Source organism: Mus caroli, chromosome 11 (assembly GCF_900094665.2).
Source record: "Mus caroli chromosome 11, CAROLI_EIJ_v1.1, whole genome shotgun sequence".
Taxonomy (NCBI): Eukaryota; Metazoa; Chordata; class Mammalia; order Rodentia; family Muridae; genus Mus; species Mus caroli.
The window spans coordinates 70,700,836-70,728,223 of record NC_034580.1 but is presented as its reverse complement, the minus strand read 5'-3'; the positions used below and the strand labels follow the sequence as shown (position 1 = coordinate 70,728,223).

At 49.6% G+C, this 27,388-nt stretch overlaps 2 protein-coding genes across 2 annotated transcripts in view; one reads left to right on the top strand and one right to left on the bottom strand.

Moving 5' to 3' along the window:
- The window catches only part of Doc2b (double C2 domain beta), a 27,210-nt gene extending 5,692 nt beyond the window's left edge, over positions 1–21,518 (top strand). Inside the window, exons 2-9 of the mRNA XM_021176263.1 lie at positions 4,113–4,192; positions 8,708–8,782; positions 10,026–10,135; positions 10,225–10,351; positions 13,285–13,442; positions 16,969–17,050; positions 17,967–18,063; positions 18,531–21,518. Of these exons, the coding sequence (XP_021031922.1) occupies positions 4,113–4,192; positions 8,708–8,782; positions 10,026–10,135; positions 10,225–10,351; positions 13,285–13,442; positions 16,969–17,050; positions 17,967–18,063; positions 18,531–18,667 (866 nt within the window). The 3' untranslated portion in view covers positions 18,668–21,518. The remainder of the gene's footprint in view (positions 1–4,112; positions 4,193–8,707; positions 8,783–10,025; positions 10,136–10,224; positions 10,352–13,284; positions 13,443–16,968; positions 17,051–17,966; positions 18,064–18,530) is intronic.
- A 3,485-nt stretch (positions 21,519–25,003) lies between these two features.
- Ywhae (tyrosine 3-monooxygenase/tryptophan 5-monooxygenase activation protein epsilon) overlaps positions 25,004–27,388 on the bottom strand; it is a 35,273-nt gene continuing 32,888 nt past the window's right edge. The window contains exon 6 of the mRNA XM_021176760.2: positions 25,004–26,025. Coding sequence (XP_021032419.1) covers positions 25,973–26,025 — 53 coding nt within the window. The 3' untranslated portion in view covers positions 25,004–25,972. The remainder of the gene's footprint in view (positions 26,026–27,388) is intronic.

Genomic DNA, 27,388 nt, shown 5'->3' with positions numbered 1-27,388 from the left:
TAGCTGTCTTCAGACACTCCAGAAGAGGGCGTCAGATCTCATTACGGATGGTTGTGAGCCACCATGTGGTTGCTGGGATTTGAACTCAGGACCTTGGAAGAGCAGTCAGTGCTCTTACCTGCTGAGCCATCTCGCCAGCCCCGATAGAATTTCTTCTAGGTCTTCGGTGGTGCTAGACATCCGTCAGCCCTTTCTGGCCACACACTGGGAACACTGTTCCTTCCCAGGTGGTGGTAACAGATGTTAGTGTTTCAAGAGGCAGCCCCCGTGTTCCCTGTCTTGTCCTCTGGGGTTAGGACACAAGCAGACATCATGGAGTGTGTGCTGTTACATGTGGAATCACACCAAATCCCTCCTCCTGGGAAATGACTGGACTGCAATGCCATTTGAACAGCTCCACCATGAGCACTGACCATCTGCTGCTTGCTGGTCCCCCCGGGTACCTGAGGCAGCATCCAATCCTCATAGGGTGAGGTCTTCAGGGAGCTGGTAGCCTGAGCTGGACATCATAGAAACTGATTATAATGCAAAGCCATCACCTCTGCAGAATGATGTTGCAGAAGCCCAGCTCGGTGGCTGCTAATAAGGTGACAGTGCTTTGCAGTATCCTTACCCTCAGCATCCTCGCCTGCAGCTAGCTCCCTCAGCATCCTCTCCCATCTTCATGCTCAGCATCTTCTTTCACAGTATCCTCACCTGCAGCATCCTCACCCTCAGTATCCTCTCCCACAGCATCATCATCCACAGCATCCTCTCTCTCAGCATCCTCTTTGTCCCAGAGCATCCTCTGCTGTAGCCTTCTCACCCCTAGTATCCTCACCTGCACACCTGTTGGAAGGGGAAAGGATGCTGCAGCAAAGAACCCAGTGTGGTCATCACTAGTGAATGCATTTTTCACTAGGGGAAGATACTTACAGCTCACTACACATCTGTCGACTTAATCTGAACACAGATCTAACAAGTATTACCTGGTTTATGCAAGAAATAGCTGTTTGTGCTTCCAGAGGAACCCCCAAAGGAGCAATCACCTCACACCTCTTCTGTCTGGCTGTGATTATGACCCACCGCAGAATCGTGGTAGTCATAGCTATGACTCTGCTTATGTGTCAAGTTTGCAAAGGCAGGGAGAGGGTGATCAAGCTTAAAGCAGTCCCTTCCAGGAAGTCCTTAGAAGGGCAAACTCAGTGCGCAAGAACCATCATTAAAGCGTGTCTGCTGTTCCTACAGTTCCCTGAGGAGCCCCATGTGCTGGGAGGTGGTTATAGTTATCTCCGGTTACAGATGGGGAAACTGAGGTGAAGTCACGCAACAAGAACATGCTGAGCTGGGATTTGAACCTGTGGAGTGCAACAACAAATGTCATTCTCCACACTCACAACTGCCCTCCAGAAAGAGACAAAAACACCCCCCTGTTGGGATGGGAGAACCCAATCCATTTCCACATGTCTCTCAGAACAAAGAGCACAGCCCTTGCTGTACACAGAAGACTGTTATGATGCGGCCCTGCCTTTGTTAGTAAAGGCAGGCACAGCTTGGAGTCCAGCACAGAACCCTGATGGGAACAGAGGCTCAGCCCAGCCCGTCACCCATCCCAGCACCCCTTCAGCCATCATTCCCCCATCACAGACGCCTGTGGTTATGATGTCCCTCTGAGTCCCTCATACCATTGGCCAACTACTATCTGTTGATTCCTCCAAGAAGCCTCCCCTAGTAGCCCAATTTACACTGAGGCCCAGAGACCCTCTTGAAGCTCTCCTGGCTCTTGGCTTACCAGGCAAATGTGGGACCTGACCAGCAGTTAGGAGCAGATCGGAATGTTAAAGATATTAAAGAATGCGTCCCTTGCTGTCTGGGGACTTCAGAGGTCTCCCTTGCTCACACCCTGGCTCTTTTCCTTAGGAACCCTTGGGACATGGCAGGACACAGCTGTAGCAAGTGACTGTTCCTAAGGTGGCAGCTGAACCCAATTATTTGCTGCGTCCTCTGCCCGGCCCTCGGGACTTACCGATGCCTTTGAAGACTTGGAGGCAGCAGCATGAGGACCCAGCTGGCTTGTCACTGCCCACTTACGATCTCTAAGGGCCCTGGAGACTAGGGAGCTGTGGTGTCCCTTGTCACCTGGGGGCTCAATCAACAGTCAGCCACTCAGGCTGGTCAGGTCCTGCATCCTCTCAGAGCCTGACCTCTGCCTTCTCACACCATTGTGTGTCATTGCCTGGGGGAGGGGAGAGGGGGCACTGAAGCAAGGGTACCCAAGCTGTCTGGTACACAATAGCACCACCGTGGGACAGGACAGACAGAAGGAAGGTCTGAGAGCCCCTTTCTGGGCCGCCTACCTGGTTAAGATCAGGTTACCACATATGGGACTTAAGTAATGAACCCAGAACCTGTGGGCCTCCTCATCTGGTAGTGACAGGAACCATCCCTCCCAGGGTTGAGTGTTTCAGTGGGAGAGAGAAAGAGGCTGCCACATTGTAGCTGCTCAGCTGTCGCAGTACCAGACACTGAGCTGGAAACAGTAACATTCTTTATTGGCAACCTTTCTTTCTGGGAATTGAACCTGGGGCCTCTACTCCTAAGTTAGATCCCCAGGCCAGAAGTCAGTGAATGGCACACCCAAGGCCTGTGATGAGCACATTTGCCCCGTGGGTCTTCTTACACCCTTAAACCTTCCCCTGTTACCTGGGAAGAAGGGTATGCTGTTAACACAGGTAGACTTTTACTCTGTCTTTACTAGAGCTTGAAGTGTTGGGTTTATCTTTTAGTGCTGTGGGTCTAACCAAAGGCCCAGCACAGGCTAGGCCATTGATCTGCTCCTGGACCACACTCTTGTCAACAGCTTTGCTTTATTCCGAGACCTGTAGATTGGGCTGGTGATGGTGACTTTGAACTTGTGCCTCCCCCCTAGGTCAGCTGCCACTGGGCCTCAGCACTGTGCATCTGTCCACTTCCTTAATCTCCATATGAAAGTCATCTGTGTCATTTAAAATGGCTTTAGTGCCATCCCCAGGTGGGCTCACTAAGTCTTATTGTAACCACATTTTGCTTGCTCTAGCTAATTTCAGCCATTTAGAAGCAAAAGTGATTTTACATTTTAGTTTGTCCAGCAGCCTGAAGACAGAAGCTGCTGGGGACAGCTAGTGTCCATAGGGGCAGAGACTGTCATTGTGCACCATGGGGGCATGCCAGGAAGCCAGCTCATCTGCAGATTCGTGCTCACATAGTCTTTTTTTTTTAATTACTTATTTACTTATTTATTTCAGGTGTATGGGTATTTTGTCTGCATGTGGTACGGGTGCCCATAGAAGCCAAAAGAGACTGTTAGATCCCCAGAATTGGAGTTACAGATAATTGTGAGCCACCATGTGGATGCTTAGAATAGAATCTGGGACCTCTGGAAGAGCAGCCAGTGCTCGTAACCACTGAGCCATCTTGCCAGCCCCCCATGTTCACATATTCTGAGGACTGTGATGGACACATTTGCCCTATGGTTTTTCCAAATACATTTTATTTATTTATCTATTTATGTATTTATTCTTGAGACAGGATCTTGCTTTGTAGCTCTGGCTAACCCTGAACTCAGTTTGTAGACCAAGCTGACTTTAGACACACAGGGCTCCACCTTACTCTGCCTCTAGAGTGCTGGAATTGAAAGCAGGCACCACCAAATAGAATCTGTTCATCTTGAAAACAGTGTGATGTACCAGGAGGCAGTGGTGGCACACACCTTTAAATGCCAGTACTCAGGAGGTGGAAGCAGGCTCTTGATCTCTATGAGTTCAAAGCCAGCCTGGTCTACAGAGCAAGTTCCAGGAAAGCCAGGGAGGAGGTGGGAGTGGAGGGAAGAAGGGAGAAGACAGTGTAGCCAGTGAGATGATCCAGCAGCCGAGTCTGAAGACCCAAGTTAAAGTCCCATAACCACCATGGTGGAAGGAGAAAGCTGACTCCTGCAAGTTGTCCTCTGGCCTCCACAGGGAATGCCCTGGCACATGTATGTGCACACATCTGTACAAACAAATGTAATAATAATGTGGCTGTCGGAGCCACCCAGGAGATTGCATCCCTGCTCCCATGCAGCCAGCATGTGACCCCTCCTCCTCCTCTTCCCACAGCTGCCCTGGGTACGCTGGACTTCAGTCTGCTCTATGACCAGGAGAACAACGCACTGCACTGCACTATCAGCAAGGCCAAGGTAGGCTCTGCACCAGCCTCAGCTCGGGGTTCAGGAAGGAGGCAGGGTCCTGCCCGTCCATCTGTCCAGACTTCCCTGGTGTCCCCGCTATATAGAGTGCAGCTGCCTGCTTTCCAGATTGGCCAGAGTGGGATAGGGTGGGATTACAGAAAGCCAAGCAGCTTTTGGAGCCTGGGAAGGGTCGCTAAGGAAGGGGGAGATATGGAGAATGTTTTGCGGGGGTGGGGGGAGACAAAGGAGGTTGGATTCCACTGTCCCTGGGTCTTTCCAGGTTCCAGCTGCTAGGCTCCCTAGAGTCCCTAAGAAGTTTCTATGCTGGAAGTCACAGGTATTACTGAAGAAGCTAGGCTCTAGGCAGGGTGGTAGCCAGTGGGTCTGAACCCCAGAGGTCCTCTAAGCCTTTCTGTGGAGAGTTGTGGACATCTATAGACCTAGAGAGACTGGTCAGACCCTATTCCCTGTGTTCCTCTGTGGCTCTGCATTGAACCTGTGTCTGTTCCATGGTCTCAACCATACCGTTCCCTTCACACTGCTCCCTCTGGGAGAAAGGTGCCAAAGCTGATGTTTTCCAGAAAGGTAAGGGCCTGTGTGGCCATTAGAGAGCCTTGTAGGGCTGTGGAAAGGCCTGGGCCAGCCCAGCACACATGGAATAGCTTCCAAGTGCTGCCTGGCCTAGGCCTCACTTAGCACCCCCAACCTGCCTTTTTCTCTGACCCACCTTGCCACTGAGGGGCTGCCCTTGGCTCTGTGCCTAGAGGGACACCCCATGCCATATCTCTACCCAGTCTGGGTCACTCATGTGAATTGCCATGGGCAGTCATGAGAACCATCTACATTGGGCTCAGGGCCCAGGCTGGGTACTTGAAGGCCCTGCCACTCCATCCTGCATCCCTGCTCACTCCTGATATCTTTTTAGACTGTGATAGCCCAATAGAGCTGAGCACCTGGTGACCCCAACCTGGCAAGGGAGAGGCAGACTGCAGGGCCAGGCAGAGCCCACCCTACCCTTCCTCCTGGCTTAGCAGAGCTTGTCCAGCTTGGGGACCAGCTGTCAGATCACTCTGGTAGAGCCCAGTTTCCCCTGCCCCATCTCAGAGCCCGGGGTTCCTGCTGTCTTCTCCCTGTTCCAGGTGTGTGTGTGTGTGTGTGTGTGTGTGTGTGTGTGTGTGTGTGTATCTGTGCCTGTGTGCACAGATCATCACAGGTACTGGTGTACACGGAGGTGAGGACCAGAGGCCTATGAACCATGGTGACCCTGTTCTTCTCTGTAAGTGTCTACAAAAAGGAAGACAGGCCTGGGAAATACTGAGGCCCCAGAGGGGAGCCACAGAGTTTAAAATGAAGCGGAGCAGGGTTCACACACAGAGCCTCATGGGAATTCATGGTATATGGACTTCCTAGGCTGCCCTCTGACTTGGTGTCTTAGTTAATTTTCTGTTGCTATGATAAAACACTGACCAAAAGCAACTTGGGAAGGAAAGGGCTTGTTTTTATCTTCCATCTTGTATCTTCATCATGCAGGGAACTCAGGGCAAGTACCTGGAGACAGGAGCTGATGTAGAGGCCAGTGAGGAGTGCTGCTTACTGCCTTGCTCCTCATGGCTTGATTTCTTCTTAAACATGCCCAGGACCATCAGCCCAGGGGTATCACTGCCCACAGTAACTGGGTCTTCCTACAACGACATCAAGAAAATGCATCATGGTCTTGTACATAAGCCAACCTACGGGGAAAATTTTTCTCTTCTCAAATGACCCCACCTTGCATCAGGTTGACATAAAACTAACCAGGTCATTTGGTCACTGTCACCCCCCAGGAGAAGATGTATCTCAGTTGGTTATCTGTAACAGAACTCACCTCACACCGGGTGTGGCCGGTGAGCCAGGTAGAAATAATACACTTGGCACCCAGCACTTTGTCTAACACTGTCTTACAGGGTACTGCCAGGGGACACATCTACCCACAGGTAAACTTAAGGCTCACCATTCCAAGCAGTGCCCAGGAGAACCCCAACAGAGCCACAGCACTGGGAGACCAGGGTTACTTCTTAACTGTGATAAAATATCACACACAGGAAACTTAGCAGCGGAATGCTGGCCCCACTCCAGTGGCTGTATTCCATCACGGCTGGCCATCCCCGAGTCTCTGAGCCTGCCAAGCTGAAACGCCTTGCCCTCAGAACAGCTGCCTATCTCCCCTTGCCACTCCTCACTGGCCCAAGCTGCCCTTCCCCATTGTCTGCAGGGACCTTGCAGGGACAAAGTCATGCAGTTTCTGTCCCTGTGCACCAGGCCATCTCACCTTATGGTGTCTCTCTAGGCTGAGCACTAGGAGCCCCAGCTTTGACTACCCAAAAAGGTCCAGTCCCTAATACCTAGCGAACAGTAGTCCCTGGGCAGTGCAAGGACGGCAAGAACTTGGCTGGGGGGAGTCTATCCTCTATAAGCCAGGTCCTTCCTCTCCTCTCAGTGCTAGTAGTATGGCCCCATATAGCATCTCCCTGTCCATCTCTGAGACAGTGACACCTACTTTTATCGCTTGGCAACACGAAAAGCTGATGGGATCTGCCTGAGATAATCCCTTTCCTAACTGTGGCCGAGCACAGCCTCCTTCCCCTCTCCTGGATTCAGTCAGTTCCTGGGGGCTATCCATGTAGGCCCCTGCAGGGCAGACCCCAGACTCAGGGACAGGGATGCTGCCTGAGCTAGCATCACTGTGTGAACCCAGCCTCTGGCTGAACCCATCATCCCTTACTTCTTCTACCCCAGTGTGTGGTGCTCTGGGATGCCCAGGGACCTGCTAGGTAGACGGGTGTGAAAGTAACATCAGGGACCACACCATAGACTAGGGAGCCAACGGGCAGAGCCTATCTCATTGCCAGCTTAGCATGACAGCTGCCCCTGTCCCAGCCAGCCCTTGTGGATGCCCCGGAGCCTCAGAAGTTGGACTCATATGGATTTGCACTATCTCTGGTCAGTCTCCTGCCTCAAAGATCTACAAGGGCAAAGAGAAACCCGTGAAAGTGTTGTAAACATAAGCAAATGTGCAAGAAGTAGAAATGAAACAGGAACCCACTCTTGTCCCCTACTCAAGCTGGGCCCCCAGATCCCCCCGGCCCCCCAGGGCAGCTGCCCTTGCTCCCTGAGGGTGAGGAGCTGGCAGGGGGTGTGAGTGGCCACTATTATCAAGATATACAGACTGCCTCCAGGTCAAGCCCCAGTAGCTCTGAGCCTAGCTTAAATCCCTACCCTTACCCCAGCTACTTCTCTGATACCCCCTGAGAGCCTGGAAAGGGGAGGGGAGTCGCACCCATTCGCCCCACACCTGCATTCCTCCTTGTTCTGTTCCACTCAGACTGTGGGAATGAGTAACGCTTTCCCCGTGATAAAGCTGAGACTACTGTGTCTAACTAGGAAGTTCAGGGGCCTGGGGCCACACAGAAGAGAAATGATGGGTGGGTGGGTGCCCCACCTGAGAGCTCCTCCAAGCCCATAGAGCTGGACCTGGAAGAGATCTGGGGCACAGTCTTGGGGTTTTATGGCTGTGAACGGGCGCCATGACCAAGGCAACTCTTATAAAGCACAACACATAATTGGAGTTGGCTTACAGGTTCAGAGGTTCAGTCCATTATCATCAAGGTGGGAGCATAGCAGCATCCAGGCAGATGTGGGGCTGGAGGAACTGAGAGTTCCACCTCTTGTTCTGAAGGCAGCTAGATTAAGACTGGTCTTAAAGCCCACACCCACAGTGACACACTTTCTCCAGCAAGGCCACACCCACTCCAACAAGGCCACATCTCCATATAGTGTCACTCTTTGGGCCAATCATATTCAAACTACCACAGGCATCTGGCCAGGAATGGAACCATTCCAGACGTGTGCATCTGGAATGTAGTCCACGTACACCTCTGCTGCCTCCCTATTCCCCACCTCCATAGGCCTTCAGCACCAGAAAGGAGTAAACTTAATTCACAGGCTAGCTGAGCCCTTGTGAGTCCCCTACCCTAAGCTGTACATTCCTGGGCTGGCATAAGAAACTGAAGTCAAAGTTATCAAGGGGTGCCATCTTGTGGAAGGACACTCCATGGCAGGTAGCTGGTGACTTCTAGGGACACCAACCAGCAAATGCAGAACAGCAAACGCAGAAGGAAATGGCAGCTGACCTCCCAGACTTGGACCGAAGTGCCTTCCCAGCATCCACAGGAATGTAGGGATGAGTGTACAGCCAATCATGGAGACTTGGGGTCAGAGAGGGAAGACCCAACAAGGAGTGGTGTCTAGAAAGTGGGGAGAGAGACAGGCCTCCCCAAGTTTAGAGTGAGGTGTGTCTTCTGGGTTCAGTTTGTCAAAAAAGTAAGAAGTGAAAGGCCCCAGGGGCCAGAGTGTGGGAGAGGGAAGCCACCCCAGCACTGTTAGGCCTTATCTTCAGGGAGACTGGAAATGTCAGAGAGGAGGCCCTGCTCAGCAGGCCTCTTGTTTCCCCTCTCTCAACTCACACCCTCTCTGGTCTCTGCTCAGGGCCTGAAGCCGATGGACCACAATGGACTGGCTGATCCCTACGTCAAACTACATCTGCTGCCTGGAGCCAGCAAGGTGAGGGTTTCTGCCCCAGGCATGGCCCTGGCTTGGCACTCATGGTCTCCCTGGAACCTCACAAGTCCATTACCTATCTGCCCCAGAGAATGTCCCACTTACATTTCCTATGAAGCCATTTTATCCTGGGGTTCATATTACACACAAAAAAAGAAAAGAACTCCCTGGGGTCAGATGTAACAACGCATGCCTTTCATATAGCACTCAGAAGGAGAGGCAATAGATAGAGTCCCGTGTATTAAAGGTCAGACTGGCCAACATACATAGTGAAGCTCAGGCCAGCCCGGGATGCAGGGGTGCACAGCGCCTGCCTGCAGGACCTTCAGTGTGTTGATGGACTTCAGTGTGTTGTGGCTTCACAATGAAGACTGCGTGGGAGGCGTTAGCCTGGTTTATTTGACACAGAACCCCTGTTCCTGCTCCCCTGCCGGGTGACCCAGCACAGAGGCAGCATTTCACCCATAAGGCGTTCACTAGGAAAGCATGGGTTGCAGGCAGAGTGAAGACCCTGAGTAAAGGGGAGGGGAACGAAGGTGATCCAGGAAAGTGGTCCAGTTGTGCCACTGGCTTTGGGGACACTGCCAGTCTTGATATGGAACTCTCTTATAACAGTGGGGAAGAGGGCCGGGGCTGCAGTCTTGTGTCAGGCTGATGCCTGTTAAGTGGGACATTTCAACTTTCCAGTTGGAATGAGTTACAGAGCAACCTCCCATTCCCTCCAGGACCACCCCATAGCCACCACCTCTGTCCTGCTACTGTTGCCAGAGTCTGGGGGCAGGATGCTTCTCACATTAATTTTCTGTGGTTACCTCAACAAGTTCCCACCGCTTGACCATTTAAACATGCCCATCGCCTGCCTCCCTGGTCTGCTGGTCATCAGCCAGGCAGGTTGCACTGACTGACTGGACCAGACGTCAAGATGCCAGCAGGACTGTGTCCACTCTGGGGACAGTCATTCCCTCTCCTGTCCAAATAGAGGCTGCACACTTCCCCAGCTGAGCAAGTCCTGTCTCTCCTGACTCTTCTTTTGCTGCTAGTGACCTTGTGACCACAGGGCTATTTGAATGCCTCCAATAAGCTTGCTGGATTTAAGTCAGCTAAATAACAGTGTCGGTTTCACCTTCTGCCCTCAGGTCCCCTCCCCTGTGTCAGATAGTGCCTCTGTGAATGGAAGGACCAGGCCTGCCACCTTTGAGGCCACACTCATTCAGGATCAAAATAAGACCACTCTGTCTTTTTCCAGGCGAATAAGCTCAGAACAAAAACCCTCCGGAACACTCTGAACCCCTCGTGGAACGAGACCCTCACTTATTACGGAATCACGGACGAGGACATGGTCCGAAAGACCCTGAGGTGGGTGAGGGCCCCTGTGCCTACACCCCACCCGGGGAAGCCCTACCGCTTGTGAATTCCCACTGACTGTGGAAGCCCATCGCCCCCAGGATCTCCGTGTGTGATGAGGACAAATTCCGCCACAATGAGTTCATTGGAGAGACTCGGGTGCCCCTGAAGAAGCTGAAGCCTAATCACACCAAGACGTTCAGCATCTGCCTGGAGAAGCAGCTGCCGGTGAGTGGAAGAAGGCTCTGACACCCCAGCCATGCAGGAGTTTACTGAGCAGCTACTATGTGCCAATACTGTGTTCCAGGCACAGTTGCAGGGAGATGGAAGGAACTTGCTTCCTGTTGATGGCACAGGAGTGGGGATAATTCATGGAGCAGAGAGCATAGTGGAGGGGGCAAGTCTAGGAGGGGACATCACAGAAGTGGCAGGGGAATCATGGCACCTTCCACAAGTAACAAGGTAACAATTCTTGTGGCGCTGAGGACTAAATCTAAGACCTGAGTGATTAAGAAGCGCTCTTCCACTGAGCTGCGTTCCAGCCCTTCTAAAGTTTTACTTTTAGAAAAATTTTAAATGTTCTAAATGTGTATGTAATGTAGTGTGTATGAATATATATGTATGTGTGTAGTCTATGTGAGTGTGTGTGCGGTGGGTAGATGTGTGACTATGTAGGCTTGTATGTAACATAATATCATAATGTGTATGAGTATACTCAGGTGTGTGTGTTTGTGTAATCTATGTGAGTGTGTGCTTGTATGTAATGTGGTGTGTGTGCATGTGTGTGTGTGTGTAGTCTATGTGAGTGTGTGTGCAGTGGGTAGATGTGTGAATATATAGGCTTGTATGTAACATAATGTGAATGAGTATGTGCGGGGGGGTGTGCGCACACACACGCGTGTATGGTCTATGTGAATATGTGTGCAGTGGGCAGATGTGTGAATGTGTAGACTTGTATGTAACAGTGTTATGAGTGTATTCATGTGTGTTCACATGTGGGGGGGGGGCGTCTATGTGAGTGTGTGTGCAGTAGGCAAATGTGTGAATGTGTAGACCTGCCATCAACACAAGAGTGTCTTCTTTAACGGCTCTCCTCCTCACTTTTTGAGACAGGTTCCCACTGAGCCCAGCGCTCACTAACTACTCTTACTAGCCAGTGATCTTGGACTCTCCTGTGTCCACCTCCCCCAGTGCTAGGATTTCAGATTTGAGCCACCAAGCCCAGCTTCCCAGTGATGCTAAGGACCCACTCTTACATGGCAGGCACTTGGCTGACTGAGCCATGCCACCTACCCACCCCCAAACAGAATCTTGCTAAATTCCCCAAACTAGCCTTGAGCTTCCTCTACAGCTCAGATTGGCAGTAAACTCTTTTTTGTTCTGTTGTTTGTTTGTTTTTTATATTTAAGTCATGATTTCTCTGTGTAGCCCTGGCTGTCATGGAACTCACCCGGTACACCAGGCTGGCCTTGAATTCAGAAATCTGTCTGCTTCTGGGATAAAGGTGGGTGGCTTTCTCCACCACCTGGCTGACAGTAAACTCTTGATTCTCCTGTCTCAGCTTCCTCAGTAACTAAGAGTGGCTCAAGGCAGGGCATGGTGTTATTTTAACAGGCTCCCTGCCTGGTGGGCTCAGAATGGCCAAAAGCAGAGGAAGGCGAGTGTTGAGCCAAGAACCAGATACAATGGGCTGGATGGAGACAAAGGCCTGCCGCCAGGGCAATTCCAGGTCTGGGGAGCCTTCACTAAGGACAACTCAATTGGAGCTTGTTAGGCCAGGAGAGCCATGAGATGCCCAGAGGAGACAGCACATAATTCTCTCTGAGACCTTGTAATTGTTCAGCATGATGTCATGACAAATTTGACCCCCAGTTGTCTTCAGCAGTTGAGCCCTCCCAGAGCCTTGGTGCCTGTTCCTTTTCAATCACTTTCTTGTCTGCCTTCTCACTTCATCTCTCCTTCCTCTGGTTTATAGGGCAGAGGGTCTAAGGAGCCCCAGTGCTCAAGGCTAAAGACAGGCTAAGCCCTTTATCTCCCAATGTCAGGACATGGCTGTTTCCTCAAAGCCTAAGCCAAACAGAGGAAGCCCAGCATTTAATCCCTGTGTGCCAGGCCTGGCAGGACTAGACCCTGGAACATGGCTCCTCCAAAAGCTGGACCCAAGTCCAGCCCTTAGAATCCAGTCAGCAGCTGAGACAGTGCCTTTGTGCGTGGATTTCTCAGACTGTATTCTCATGTCACATTCTCCCCACTGGGGTGCATGCGTGATGGGTAGAACCTTCCATGTCACTTGACAGAGGTGACCCAAATTTTCCAAATTGTGTACACCTTTCAGGAGGGCACTTCCGGCTCCCATATCCAAGTTCTGACCTCAGATTAAACAAAACTCTGTGCGTGTGAATGCATGAATGCTCATGGAGTATATGTGCATATTGCACTGTGTATACATGTATGTGGGTAAGCATGCATGAGTATGAGTTGAGTATTCCAGAGGCATCTCTGGCCATTGCTGAGCCTCCCTTGAATTTGCTCCTTGCTCATTGGCCAGTTTGTGAGCACACAGGGACCACAGGGGTGGCATTTGGGATGACCACTTTGGTTGTAAGGGCACAGTTTTGTGTTTTAGATTTTATACTCTATTATATTACTTGTTCTAAGTAAGTACCTGGCTCAATGGCTGTCATGTGAAACAGTCCAGAGTATGGTAGTGTCATCTGCCTTTGAAAATCTCTGCTCATATACACTACATGCAGAGCCTAGAACCCCACACCTGTACCATTGGTCATGACTGACTGAGTATTGGGTTTAGAAGGATGCCAAGGTTGTATTTGAATTCAGGGTGAGTGCTGGGATCAATTAGCCATGTCTACTCTGCACATGGACCTTGGAGAAAGGCCTGTGGGTAACAGGCATCCCTTCCTCACCTCTCAGGACTCCCATCTCCAGGAAGGTTTGGACATGACCACATGGGAACTCAGGTCAGTCCCAAGCAGAGCACAGTTGCAAGCAAAGGCTCAGGCTGTCAAAGAGGGGTCTAGTGAACCCTGAGGAGGGATGCTCAGCTGAACGTGAGGGGAGGAGATTAGGGGCAGCCTCACTGTCTGCTTAGCTAGGAAGGTGGAAGCAGACAAGAACAGCAGAGTGACCACCCTCTCCTGCAGGTGGACAAGGCAGAGGACAAGTCCCTGGAAGAGCGAGGCCGCATCCTCATCTCCCTCAAGTACAGCTCACAGAAGCAGGGCCTGCTGGTGGGCATTGTGCGCTGTGCACACCTGGCTGCCATGGATGCTAACGGCTACTCGGACCCCTATGTGAAAACGTGAGTGTGCGACCAGGCCTGCGCTTGACTCCCCTGCTCACCTGGGAGAACCAGAGTCCTGTATGGCTGGAGCCAGAGCCCAGCATGAGAGGCACTAAGGGGGTTTCCTCAGAGCAACCAGCTTTGTCCACCAGGGCATTTTCTTCTGGGTTCCTTTTGTGATTCTGGGGTTAAGGAAAGCCGTCTCATTTCATAGATGGGGGAACTGAAGCCTGCAGAACGGTCACCCAGTGGGAGAGGGAATAGTTATCTCTTTTTGGACATAGGGGACATGGTCACATGTATTCCAGGCTGCCCTTGAATTTACTGCGTAGCCAAATTCAAGTTACATGATCTTCAGATGCTGCTGCCTCAAATGCGATCGCTGCAGCTGATGACGTGAACTGCCACACATGGGCCTCCAGCGCTGGAGAGCAAACCTGGGTCCAGCGACACAAGGTCACTGGTAGCTCAAGCAAGTTCTAGGAAGAGGCAGGCCCAGTGCCAGGAGCCAGGAGGCTTGGGGAACTGGCAGGAGACCTTTGCCAAGTCTTCCTGTGTGCCCAGGCCCCATGTCTCCTCTCCCTACCACTGATCGAAAAGTTACAAATAGACACTGGCTAAGAGTGGTACCAGTGGCCTGGGCCCCACAAGAGTAGATCTGGACCGGGTTAGGCTGCTTCTAGAGATCCCGGGGGTAGATAGAAGGAGGTGGCCTTTTGGAGAAGAAGGGGGCAAGTGCCACATAGCCTACCCTTAGTGCTTGGCACAACTCACAATAGTGTCAATGCCATCTGCGTTCACAGGGATCGTCTCCTGAGAAGAGCCTTGGGAAGAATTCAGCTTGACTCGCAGCTACCTGTAACTTCAGTTGCCAGAGGCTCTGGTGCCACCTTCTGGTCTCAGAGGGGACCAGGCGTATACAGGGTGCACATAGACACATGCAGGTGCTCACACATGCACATGAAATAAGAATTTAAAAATCTAAAAGAAAAAAAGCTTTCTTCTGAGCATGTGCAGACTCTTCCTTGCCATTAGTCCCTAAGCTACAGAGTAACGGTCATGTGTGCAGCATTTGCAGTGGCTGAGTTATCATACAGGGTCTAGAGGGGACTTAGCAGGCCGTGGAGGGTTCTGTGCAGATGCCAGCTCATTTTATGTAAGGCATCTATAGCTATAGCTGCACCATCATCCATAGGCACCAAGGACCATGCAGAGCACTCCTGAGTGGAGACAGGGAGGCAAAGAACAGCAGCGTTGGAAGGTCACCAGGTGTGTCACCTCCACCTGTCACACTGCATTTCTCTTCAGACAGAATTGAGATGTGGAACCAACATTTTGAAATCATGTTCAGTGCCAATCTGCTGGATGAACTCCAACTCCAGGTCATGGAGGGGTGACCCAGAACCCAGGGTCTCCCTTGGTGCTGATGTGCACAAGCAAGCTGGCTGGAGTGCTAGCAGGAGGCTTTCGCAGCTTGGGGCTCCTCCCTTCCATGGGGAATATGTCAACATGCTATCTGTCCTCTGAGTAAAGATGGAGAAAGGCCTCAGAGGCGCAGTACAGGTTTCCTCCTACTTTGCAGGGACAGGGGCTGAGGCAGGATCTCACTGTGTCCCCAGGCAAGCCCTAAACCTGTGATCTCCCCGCCTCAACCTTCCAAGAGCTGGAATTGCAGGCATGCGCCACCAAATCCAGCCCTCGCCTGGTTGAATCTAAGGGTCTAGGACCAGCGGATACAAAAAGCCAGATGTTTTGCTCTTACCCAGAATTCCCTTAGCTCCAGGTATCCTCTGGCCTGTTGTCTATCCCAGTAGCATCGCCTTTTCCAGATTTCACATCAAGCATCTTATGGATGCTGCTTAGTTGAGCTTCTCTCCTGCAATGAATGATTTGACTAAGGTTCACCCACACAGTATATACACTGGGGATGCCATCTTTGATTGGCTGCGTAGCTTTCGGTATGTGCAGACAACATGAATTGCTAATCAGTTTACCAGTTGAAGAGCACACAGACTGTTACAATTTTGGATGACGGTGTAGATTGGCCACTACCCGGTATTGTGTAAGCCGGGATCAGCAATGCGCACATGGTCACTTAAGAGGTAGAGGCAGAAGGATGGAGTGTAAAAGGCCAGTCTGGACTACACACTGAGAACCAGGGAGACTAACTGTGTCACAAATACAAAACAACCCCACAAGTGTCATACACATCTTCATTACATACCCTTTGTCATCACCGTTTGCTCACACAGCCTTCCTAATGTTTGTTTTAACAAACCAGGATCATTCATATAACAGAGCGTCAACTCGAAACTGGATGGTCATGTCTGTAATCCTAGCACTTAGAAAGTAGAGGCAGGGGGCTGGTGAGATGGCTCAGTGGGTAAGAGCACCCGACTGCTCTTCCGAAGGTCCAGAGTTCAAATCCCAGCAACCACATGGTGGCTCACAACCATCCGTAACAAGATCTGGCGCCCTCTTCTGGAGTGTCTGAAGACAGCTACAGTGTACTTACATTAAATAAATAAATCTCTTAAAAAGAAAGTAGAGGCAGGAGGATCAGGAGTCAGGGTCATCCTAGCCACCTAGGAGACTGAAGAGTGCTGTGTGCTTGTGGAGGTCAGAGGACAACTCGTAGGGGTCCTTTCTCTCCTTCTACCACGTGCACTTGCAGGGCGTTGAACTCGTGAGCTCCCATGGGCAGGCTTCAGCCGTGAGTGTGTGACGCCCACAGCAACCTGCTGGGCCCGCAGTCAGGATTTTTTGGACAGTAGCACTCAGCTTTTCCAAGGGCAACATTTGGCAAAAACCAGGCAAGAAGCTTGATTCTGGGCAATAAACCTTTGGGCATGTTAACCCAACAGAAACAAGGCATTTGTCACACAATTGTCTGGGCAGGGACAGGGTGGGAGGTTCTGCACAAGAGAATTCACCTGTGAATGACTTCCTATCACCACTTCATTGTTTGTTGCATTTGTTTGTTGAGACAGGGTTTCTCTGTGTGGCCCTGGCTATCCTGGATCTCACTTGGTAGACCAGGTGGATTTTATGGTGTGTGAATTCTTAATAAATCTAGGGTGTGTGTGTGTGTGTGTGTGTGTGTGTGTGTGTGTGTGTGTGTAAGCTCTTAGCTCGTGGGACTGGTGCTAAAATCAGTTTGTAGAGCATTTGCCTTGCATGTGTGAGATTTTGGGTTCAGTATCCAGCACTGTAATAACCCCAATCCCCCTCCCAAAAAAACAATGACAATTCCTGAACAAGGGACAAACTCTGGTTTATAAAACTGGCTATCCTATGGGAGGCACGAGCTTTGTAAAGATCCTATTTCCAAAGCATAGAAACATTCTCTTCTGGGGACGCAGGTATGCCTGGGGAACCCTGCAGGTGCCTTAGCGTTCCCCACAGGTCGGCAAGCCAGGGTCTCCGGGTTAGGACAAAGGTGACCAGGGACGCATCTCCAGGGTAGAACCCCATAGCTTTCTGCTAGCACCATCTGCAGCTCACAGCTCACAGGGCCTCTGATTGTCCTCAATTATCATTCCAGATATCTGAAGCCAGATGTAGACAAGAAATCCAAGCATAAGACAGCAGTGAAGAAGAAAACACTAAACCCAGAATTCAATGAGGTATGGCCAGGCTCCACTGGGCTTCATGAGAGCTGTGGGGCTAGCCTGGGCTGGGTGGAGGTCTGGAGGGGCTTGGTCTTCAAAGGGGTACTGTGGGGAACTGGGAAGCAGTAAGAGAGGGTAGGGAACAGTTGCCTCGGCCATGGTAGGTAAGGCTCTACCAGTCTGCTTGGCAATAGGGAAGCTCGTGGGACTAAGGAACCTTCTAGAAGGTTGATATTGAATCAGGTAGGGGTGGAAAGAGAGAATGTTCAGCAGCGTGTGAGTGACCTTCTAGATGACAGGGTTGAGAAGAGAGATGTGGACAGAATGAGGAGACACTCTGGGTAGGCTGTGGAGACTCAAGACACCCCAGCAGGCGTGTCAAGATGACTCTGGACACAGTGAATACCATAAGCTTACTACGGGACAACTTTGCAATTTCTGTAACTCAATTGCACAGGTCTCAAACACGAACTTGTAGATGAGAAGGTCTGAAGTGAAGGCATACCCGCTAGGGCCATTGGCAGAACAGGACAGTGGGTGCCCAGGTCCTCAGAGCAGAGGGTGGGTCACAGACCTGGGGGTCTTCCACTGAATAAGTTGGAAGAGGAGCAGAACACCTGGGGCCTGATTCACGGCCATGGATTCACAGGCAGAGGTGACAGCAGGTGCTTGGGAAGCAAGGCCAGCCCCAGAGGATGACAAAGACTTCACTAGACAGTTCATCGCAGCCAGGGTCTTTGCAGCATCTGGGAGCAGCTTGAGGGAGACAGAAGGGCACGAGGGTGGAGGCAGGGGCCTGCTCAGCCTCCCTTCGGGAAGAAGTAGGCAGCTTGGCTAGAGTGACCCCCACATTGACCACCTTGAGGCTCGAGCACATGACAGACCTCTCAGCCAAGTGGCCTTGGCTTTAACACCCTCTTCTGGCCAGCAGGAGTTCTGTTACGAGATCAAGCATGGAGACCTGGCCAAAAAGACTCTGGAGGTCACTGTCTGGGATTATGACATTGGAAAATCCAATGATTTCATCGGTAAGGTATATGAAGGGAAGGCCACTTAGCTGTGTGCCTGTCCAAGAACCACTTTACCCCTAGTGAATGGGATCTCAGGCACTCTCCAACTATAACCATGTGACAGAAGAGAGGCCCAGGGACGGGAGGAAGCCTGGGAAGACCTCACAGCATCTGTGGTGACATAGAATGATGGTCAGCTCCCGAGTGGGTCAGCACTCAGAGCCCATGCGACCACAAGTTTCTGGTGGGCATGACATTGGTACACAGTGGGCTACTGTAGCCCTTCCTCCCCCTTTTCACTCCCTACTATGTGCCATGGAACCCTGCCCCACACTGTTCTGGTCCCTGGTAGAGGAAAAACATGACATCAAACACTGGGTCAAGTGGGCAGGGTGTGGCTGGAAGGTAGGGGCTGTCCACACACAAATAGGTCTGGACGCTGGGGGCACTGAAATCCCTAGCTGCCCCTCTGGTCTCTTCCGCAGGTGGTGTGGTTCTGGGCATCAACGCCAAGGGCGAGCGCCTGAAGCACTGGTTTGACTGCCTGAAGAACAAGGACAAGAGGATTGAGCGTTGGCACACGCTCACCAATGAGCTCCCAGGGGCTGTACTCAGCGACTGACTGTCCCATCTGCTGCCACCCACCCTTGCCACCCGGCCCACACAGGTCCAACCCTGGGCTTTCTCAGCTGCCGCCAAGGGCTGTGGCCCTCACAATGGGCAAGATCCAGGTTGTCTGCTCGGACATAGACAGTGCAGCCCCTGCTAGGAGGCCAAGAGCACCCAGCCTCCCTCAGAGGGACAGGAAAACACAACATGATACCTGTTCTAGCTCCCTGGGCACCCAAGCTGGCCAGAGCTGAGGGAATCCTCAGCCTCAGCTCCGTCCAGAGGAAGGGCTATCTACAGTGAGGACCTATTGGAGGTGAGGGGTGGAGCCCTGCTGCAAGCCCAGAAATGGGGGTACTCTGGCTGCCTGGAGACCACAGGGAGGACGATAGGCAGGCAGAGCCCAGGACTCCAGGACAGACAATGTAGCCAGCCAGAGCTTCCAACTTGCTTGTGCCTGGCATTGAGGGGCAGATAGACTCCGTGAGCCTCTGGGACGGGGATTCCCAGTCTAGCAGGGCATCTGGGTGCACATATTGCTACAAAGGGGTGCAGCATACCAGAACCAGCCAGTTGTGTGCAGGGGCTGTGGGTACTGCTGACTGCTGAAGGGTGGAGGGCAAGGAAGGCATCCCGTGAGAGTCAGGGCTCAGCACAGTCTTGAAAACCCGGCTGTGGCTTGAAAGCTAGGGGAAAACCAAATACAGACAAGAGGAGGCCTGAAAGAGGGTACCAGGGGACAGGGAGCCATGGGGGCCTAGTGTTGCGCTGGGGCAGCATTGGGCTTTTAGGCAGGAGCTAGGCTTGGGGATGTCTACAAGCACTTGGGAAACAATGTTCAAACCCAAGCTCTCCCATTTGATCTTGCTCCCAAGGGGCCTCAATCCACACTGCTCCTGTTCTCAGCGTAAATGTCCAGTCAGCTTCAGGGGAAAGAGAAAAGGAGCCCTACTAATGTGGAAAGAGGCAAGCGTCCCTCCTGCCCACCTGTCCCTTCCTGCCTCATCCCCTCAGCTCAGGCTGGTTTTAGGTCCCTCACGGCTACCAATGGCATCCTGGCCCTATCAAGACAGTCAGGACCAGCAGTGGAAAAAAGAAAGCCTTGTTTGGGGGAAGGTGGAGGGATGGGGGTTCTGCCCTCAGGAGCTGAGAACTCTGGCCTCACTTTCTAGGAAAGGGTAGGACACTGGTCAGTCTTGAAGCTCCCAACTGCCTCCTGCCAACTGGGATTTAGGAGCACAGGGGGAACAGGGAACCAAGGAGTTCCACCACCATCTCAGAGCCCCATTTTCCTCAATCCATCACTGAGTGATAAGACATCGGGGTCCTGCCCTAAGCCTGGAACCCTCCTACAGCTGAAATAAGGACTCGGGGCCCCAGGACATGATTCCAATCCAGAGCGCTCACCAGCCTTCCCTAGTTGGCAGGGAAAATAGGTCTCTAGCCCTCCACAGCCACCTGTTGCTCGTAAGAGACTGGGTTTCCCTCTTAAAAAGGTGCCGCCTGTTACTGAATTGGCAAACGCCTTCTTATTGAATCTTCACCATCCTGTGTGGTGGGAGGCATGGTCAACCCATTTTATAAATGAAATGGCTCCAGAGTTGTTGATAAACTTCCAGGGCCACCAAGGTGTGAAGGGCTGAAGCAAAAACTCCAAGCCTTTTGACTATCTGAGGACAAGGACTCTCAGGTCCCTCTCTCCGGAGTTAATGGGGCTTAGTGAGGTCTGTTACAGAGAAGTCTTGTTATTGTCAGCCACCTCACCCTCTAGCTAGCTTTGAAATCATCTGTGCCATTTAGGATTTGCCAAAGGCCACAGCCAAGCCTTGGAACTCAGCTGTCCCACCCCCAGCTTGAGGTCAAGGGACTTGGGGGACGGGCCTGATGTTTTCCCCATACAGCTAGAAACAGGAGCAGGTATTTAAGTGCACCTGGTTGAGCTCTGAGTAACTCAGATTTTGCCTTTTGGGATGCTTTGTTCAGAGAGGAATCTAGAAACCCCCTGACGATACAGAAATGTTTATTATACCTAAATGTTTATTATGCCCGAGGTGACTGAAGCTCATCAAAAGAACAGGTGGCTCAGGTGGACAAGAACCCTGGATCCCTGTTGCACCAGGCAGTAAGTGGGTTTGGGCCTCAATGATGAGCCTTGCCAATCCCAGGGACAGGCAGGGTGGGAAGCAGGGCTTCTAGCCACCTAAAAAGTGATGGCCACTAAAGTGATGGAACTTTCCCGGATCCTGGAACGTTTCTAAATCCCCAGTACATTACATCTCTACTAAAGGGAAAAAGCCCTTTGAGAAGTTGCAGAATCAGTTCAGGCTTTCATTCCAAACGAGTATCTTCCTTCTGGCTCATCAGCGTTGCAAAGAGGAAATTTGATACCAAAAACAAAGGTCATTCCAAAGTACTGTCAGTAACCAGAGCCTCTTGATGCCCATCATCCACCTCGCGTCCTGGTCTCTGCCCCGCCCTCCACCACCGTTAGCCAATCCCCGAACGGTCCCGTCTTCCAACCCAGAGTCAGTGACCTCCTGACCTCTAGTGGCAAAAAAGAGGAACTGCACCTCCGTGGCCCGCCCGCCCGCCCGCTGAGCTCGGGCCAAGCATGTCCTGCCCTCCGTCCTTCTCCAGCCAAGTGAATCTCCCGATGCATGGACTCTGGCTGTCCTCGACACGGACTCGTGCACTGCTTACAGTTTTGCTGCCACGTGACGGCTGCAGAATACATCCTCAAACTGCAGCGCCACGACACAATTTTTGTAATCTTGTCTGACCTTCCCAAAGGTGTCCTTTTTAAGTCTTATTTGTTAATATTTATAACGATATATAATTCAAAGTAAATGAGAACGTCGTACTGAGGTCGCACTAGCTTGGGAAACTCCTTGGAAGATCTTGGGGGTAACAAGCGAAAGACAACTGGGGCTTATATGTGGCGTTTACTTTTGTTTTTTGAAATGCATTTGTAAACCAATCTAGCATCCAACTTGTGATGATCCTCCTGCCTCTCATTTACAACTCTCCATTTGAAACAGGCTCCTAGGTTACTTTATGGAAAAACAGGCTCAGAAGTTTGAATATGTGAGACTGATCAGATACACCTGCCACACAAGCCTCAGGATCTAAGCGTGATCCTTGGAAGACAAAAAGGCAAGACTCTTTCTGGTGTGGCCCACACCTTTATAATCCCAGCACTTGGGAGGCAAAGGCAGATGGATCTGAGTTGGAGGCCAGCCTGGTCTACATACCCAGTTCCAGGACAGCCAGGGCTACACAAAGAAACCCTGTCTCAACAAACAAAAAAAGTCAGGATATGCAGGTGGTGAAGGCCAAGGCCATAAGTTCCAGCACTCAGAGACAGGCAGATCTGAGTTTGAAGCCAGCCTGGTCTACAAGTTGTAGAACAGCCAAGGCTACGCAAACCATTTCAAACACACACACACACACACACATCAGGATGTGATGTGACATTAATAATCCCAGCAATCCCAGGGACCATATGGGAAGTTGGGATTGGGGAGTTGCCCAGAGCCCTCCTGCCAACTAACCTAGAATAAACACCCAAAAAAAAAAAAAAAAAAAAAAAGAGCATCCCTGCATCAAGCTTTAAGGTGTAAACAGTTATCCTCTGACCTCCATACAATTGAACCAGCTTGCACGCTCAGTATCTCAGCCTCCCTCGATTCCCCTCCCTGTCCCTCACTTATACACACAATAAAATGTTAAAATGAGTTAAATTTGTACACAGGGCTCACACAGGGCTCAAGCCTGGATCTCCACGATTAGTGCTGACCTGGGGCGGATTTCTCCACGGACAGACATGAGTTTGAGGAGGCCAGAGAGGGCACTGGGATGGAATACTTGAGGTTATGTTCTAGGTGGAGGGAACAGATGTGGCCTCTTGGAACAGGGGCAGGCTTGGTATGGCTCAAGAACCTCAAGGAGCCCAGTGTGGCTAAGTGGGATGGGCAAGGAATGAGAGCCAAGTACTAACAAAACACCAGGGCACATAAGAGATTTCAAATGTAAGTTTATTTTTTACTCAACCCAAATGTTCTGGGGATGCTACTAAATCAGCTCACACACTTCAGGGGACAGGGACACTCTGCCTTGCAATGGAGTACCAACTGTCCTTGCAGGGCGAATCACCTTCACAGCCTTTCTTGCTTTTAGCAGCTCTAAAACTCTGAAAAGCCCCCTCTTGACTTTAGCAGATTTCTCCATGAACTCATGGAGTAAAGGTGGGCCTTCGACTCCTGATCCGTACTTCCTGAAGTTCTAGACAGGTTGTGTTTTTTTTTTTTTTTTTTTTTTTTTTCATTTTCAAATTTGCTTTGTTATTCTCATGAAGCACTGGGTGGAGATGTGTTGCAGTTTACAGAACTATTGCTCTTACACAAGACCTGACTTCTGTTTAACTACATGGCAGCTCACAATGCCTGTAACTTCAGTTCGAAGGGATCAGATTCTTCAGGGAGGAACACTTGCGTACATACCTGTTGCACATACATAATCACATGCAGGAAAAACACATAATACTCTGCACTTGGAAGACAGAGGCAGGCAGATCTCCGAGGCTGAGGCCAGCCAACTGGCCTCAGAGTTCCTCCAAGACAGCCAGGGCTAAGAAGAAAAACCCTGTCTCTGGAAGACAAAAAGAGAGTCATTGTTTATTACTTAGGTTTGCTGGCTGCACAGAAGTCCATTCTGGACAAGCCAACTTGACAGTGACATCTGTACGGCCAGGCTTGGAGTAAAAGCTCAGTTGGTACAACGCTGCTCAGTAAATAAGCTCCAGGTTTTGTCCTCAAGTACACACCTGTCCTCCCAGCACCCGGGAGATGGAGGAAAGAACTTGAAAGCCATCCTGGGCTGAATTCCCAGGCCAGCCTGAGTAATATGAGACCCAACCTCACAACAAAACAGAATTAGGTATTACTTCACAGTAAGGATGAACTCAGCATCAGGCTCTCAAGGCTGGATGGCCAAAGGGTTTTTTTTTTGTTTTAAATATTTCTAATTCATTGTTTTTGCTTTTTTGAGACAGGGTTTGTGTGTGTAGCCCTGTCTGTCCTGGAACTCATATGTTGACCTGGCTGACCTTGAACTCAAAGAGACTCACCTGCATCTGCCAGAATTTTTTATTTTGGGTTTTTGGAGTTTTTAGCTTCACTATTAAAAAAAATGTTTTTGCCTGAATATATACTCATGTTTGCTGGTACTTGTGGAGGCCAGGTGTCAACTCTGCTAGAACTGGAGTTACAGGCAATGAGGAATGACTCAACTGAGTTCTGGGAACAAGTCCACTGTAGTGTGCTCTTACTGACTGGACCATTATCCCTTCCAGCCCTACGTCCACTACCTGGATCAAGTCCACCAATAAGCTAGTGTTTGGTACAGTAACACTGCGAACAACTGCGTTTCCCGAGTGGCTTTACAAATGGTGTCTTATGAGTCTGATATTGGCCTTAACTATCTGGAAACTTTATGCTAGATATAAAGCAATCATCGGAAACCCCTTTATGACACTGAAGACAACTGTCTTCTATCAATTTGATGAAAAAGAAATTCACAAAAAGCATTATTTCACATGGTAGCCTGTGCTAGAGATAAGAGTCAGCTAGTCTGTGTGACTGGACCTTGTATAACAATCATGGCCTACCCCAGATTACAGCAGTGTGGTACTTTTACAAAAAGTCAACTGCTAATTGTTTTCTAATAGACATTTCCAACCCCAGCATTGCACAAGGAATGTTTTCTGACTCGGGGATATTTACAAATACACCATGCTACTCTACCCACAAACACCTCAGCACCCACCAGTATCTTATTTACTGCAGCACCTTCATTAACAGCAAGACTGGATGCGCCTTATGAGTTGTTCTGAGGAACTCGGGCGTTTACCTGCACTCACACTACCACATGACCTGCTTCTGAAGAAATTATGCACATGGTGTAGCTGTTTCTGTTAACAGGGGATATTGACAAGGGATTCAACCAATACTGTTCTTGCCGCTGACTTATACAGTGAGAAGTGTAATTCTACTTTAGATCAAGGATTATTTCAACACACTGAGCCTTATCTAATTGCAGAAGTCAAAATTACACATTAGAAAATGATCCATAGTTACACCTGTGTTAAATGACTGATGTACTTTAATGATAAATTTAAACATAAATATTGTGTTGCTAACTGGTTTGAAAGACAGGACAATTACTTAGTTGTTCAACACCAGATTACAAGCAATCCTCCCTTCCCCCAAAATATACATCATTGGAAAACAAATGATTTTTGGGATAAAATGGGGGATATTTCACATTCAGACAAACAATACTGTCAAATATGTCTGGACTAGAGATTTTATTTTAGAAGTATAAAGGATGGAGGCATGATATATTTGGCATTTTTAATTTAGGTTTGTTTTATTTAAGTTTAATGTTAATTCCATGCTGTGTTTCAGTAAGAACAATACAGATCTGTATCTGTGGCTCCAGTCAGATATCCAGTAGTACAAATTAGCTTCAAGTTACACATACTGAACAAAAGAGGTTGAGCGAGCGAAGGAGGAAGGAGGAGGGAGGCCGAGGAGGAGGGAGGAGGAACAGAGTTGAACTCGCATGCAGGCTTCCATACCACCTTCAATGCTAACCTGCTTCAGAGGGGGAGGAGTCGGCAAGAATGAGCAGCCACGGATTGTTGAACTGTTACCAGCACCATGCTTTTCAGCAACACTTCAGCAGAGTTCCAAACACAGTTTACAGCAAAACCATTACAACAAACTCCCCCAAAACACCTCAAGCTAACACCCAATTTAAGTTTAAACATTGGTATAAAATTCAATTTAACAATTAAAAAAAGGAAAAATGACAGCGCATATGCCTCTATTGTGTGATTAATCTTTCTTAGATGCATCACCTAGAAGTCTAATGCCTTTCAAATGTCATTTCCATTTCTAATGATGATCTTGCCACGTGTGGCCGGAGACAATACAGTAATGCTGAAAAAGCCTCTATGCAGTCCTGTTAGTGTCGTAAAGAACCTAAAGCTGGGACCAGTAAAATCCACAGAAATTCACTCTTGCCTTAAGAACTTCTGAAAACTGTTGGTTTGTTTGTTTGTTTGTTTGTTTGTTTTAAAAAAGGGGAGGGGAGAAAAAAAAGAAAAAGAAAGAAAAACAACAGGGCAGGAACCTAAATTCTGAGACCAAATGTGAAAGTCAAATTTGGTGGTTCTCAGTGACAATGGGGAACTTCCGAGGAGAGGGAGGGGGTGGGGTAGTCAGAGATGGTTTCTCTTGTTGGCTTTTATTATGTCTCACTGATTCTCATCTTCCACATCCTGCAGCGCTTCTTTATTCTGCTCTTCACCTGTAAGGAACAAGGCACAGTTACTGTCATATGCTCACATATGGTCACAAAGATATCATTCCAAGCTAAGGGTCCCTAGTTTCACTACAACTGTTAGCAAACATCAGCAGGCAAAAGGTCTTCTAATCCTCACAGCTGAGGCGCTTAAACCAGAGCTACCAACCACAGTCCTGAAATAATCAAGTGTTATAGGACGATATAATTAAAAATTTTAAAGGCTCAGAAATCAAGTGTCTCTGGTAAACAAGCCTTTCAAGAGCACATACAAATACTACTCTTAAAATCCTCTTTCTGTGTTTCCAGGGTCAAATCCTCTTTCTCAGTAACCTCACCTCTTCAAGAGCCACCAGGACCTTGCTTTGGACCTTGAGGTGGGAGGTATTTGCCCACAAGCTCAACATCAGCTACCCTTCCAGGGGATGTAAGTTCTACAGAGTTCTATGGTGTTTGGGGAAGATGTGCTACTGTATATGAATATTTCTCTTATGGTAGCCAGTTAGGCCAAAGAGCAGATTCTTTTCTTCGGAGTGAAACCCTTGGTCATGGAGGGTATTACTGAAGGGCATTTAGACAACTCTCATGCTATTTCTCTTTACTCTTTGAACATGACAATCAGCCTGCAGTGCTAACATGCAAGAGAAAGCCAACTCTATTCACTGGAGGGCCATCTACCTACTTATAAGCATGAATCCAGTCAGCCACAGTTTAGAAAACATGCAAAGCTTTTGCCAAAAAAAAAAAAAAAAAAGGTAAAAACTGTATCCTTTTTGTATGTTATAGTTTTGGGAGAATTATTACTTTGAATCAAAAAAACTTCAACTAGCCTGAGGGTGGGGGTTGGGGAATGGTAATACAGCATGTACTTAGCATGCATAAGGCTCTATGTTCAATTCCCAACAATACATAAAAATAAGAACACACGTAAACACACACTCAGTTAAGTGCTACTGAACCAATTTTTAAAATGCTACTAACTATTCAACAAAGAAAAGCAGTCTGACAAGAGAATAGCTTAGATGACAAGATGTATAAAGCTTACACGTGTAGCATTTATACTGAAGCCTCACAACAGCAATAAGCATCAAGGAAAGTACTCTCAAGTTTCTTGTGGTGAGAAAGTTTTGACATTGATGTGTAATTAATAAGTTACATAAATAAGGCCAAGCCTTTATCACAGCACAAGGGTTTAAGGCCAGTATGAACTACACATTAAGATGCTGTCTCAAAAATGAAAGTTGCTTAGAGCACATGGAGGGCTTAACTTGTAAAATGGCAAAGACATAGCCGGGCATGGTGTCGCACACCTTTAATCCCAGCACTCGGAAGGCAGAGGCAGGCGGATTTCTGAGTTCAAGGCCAGCCT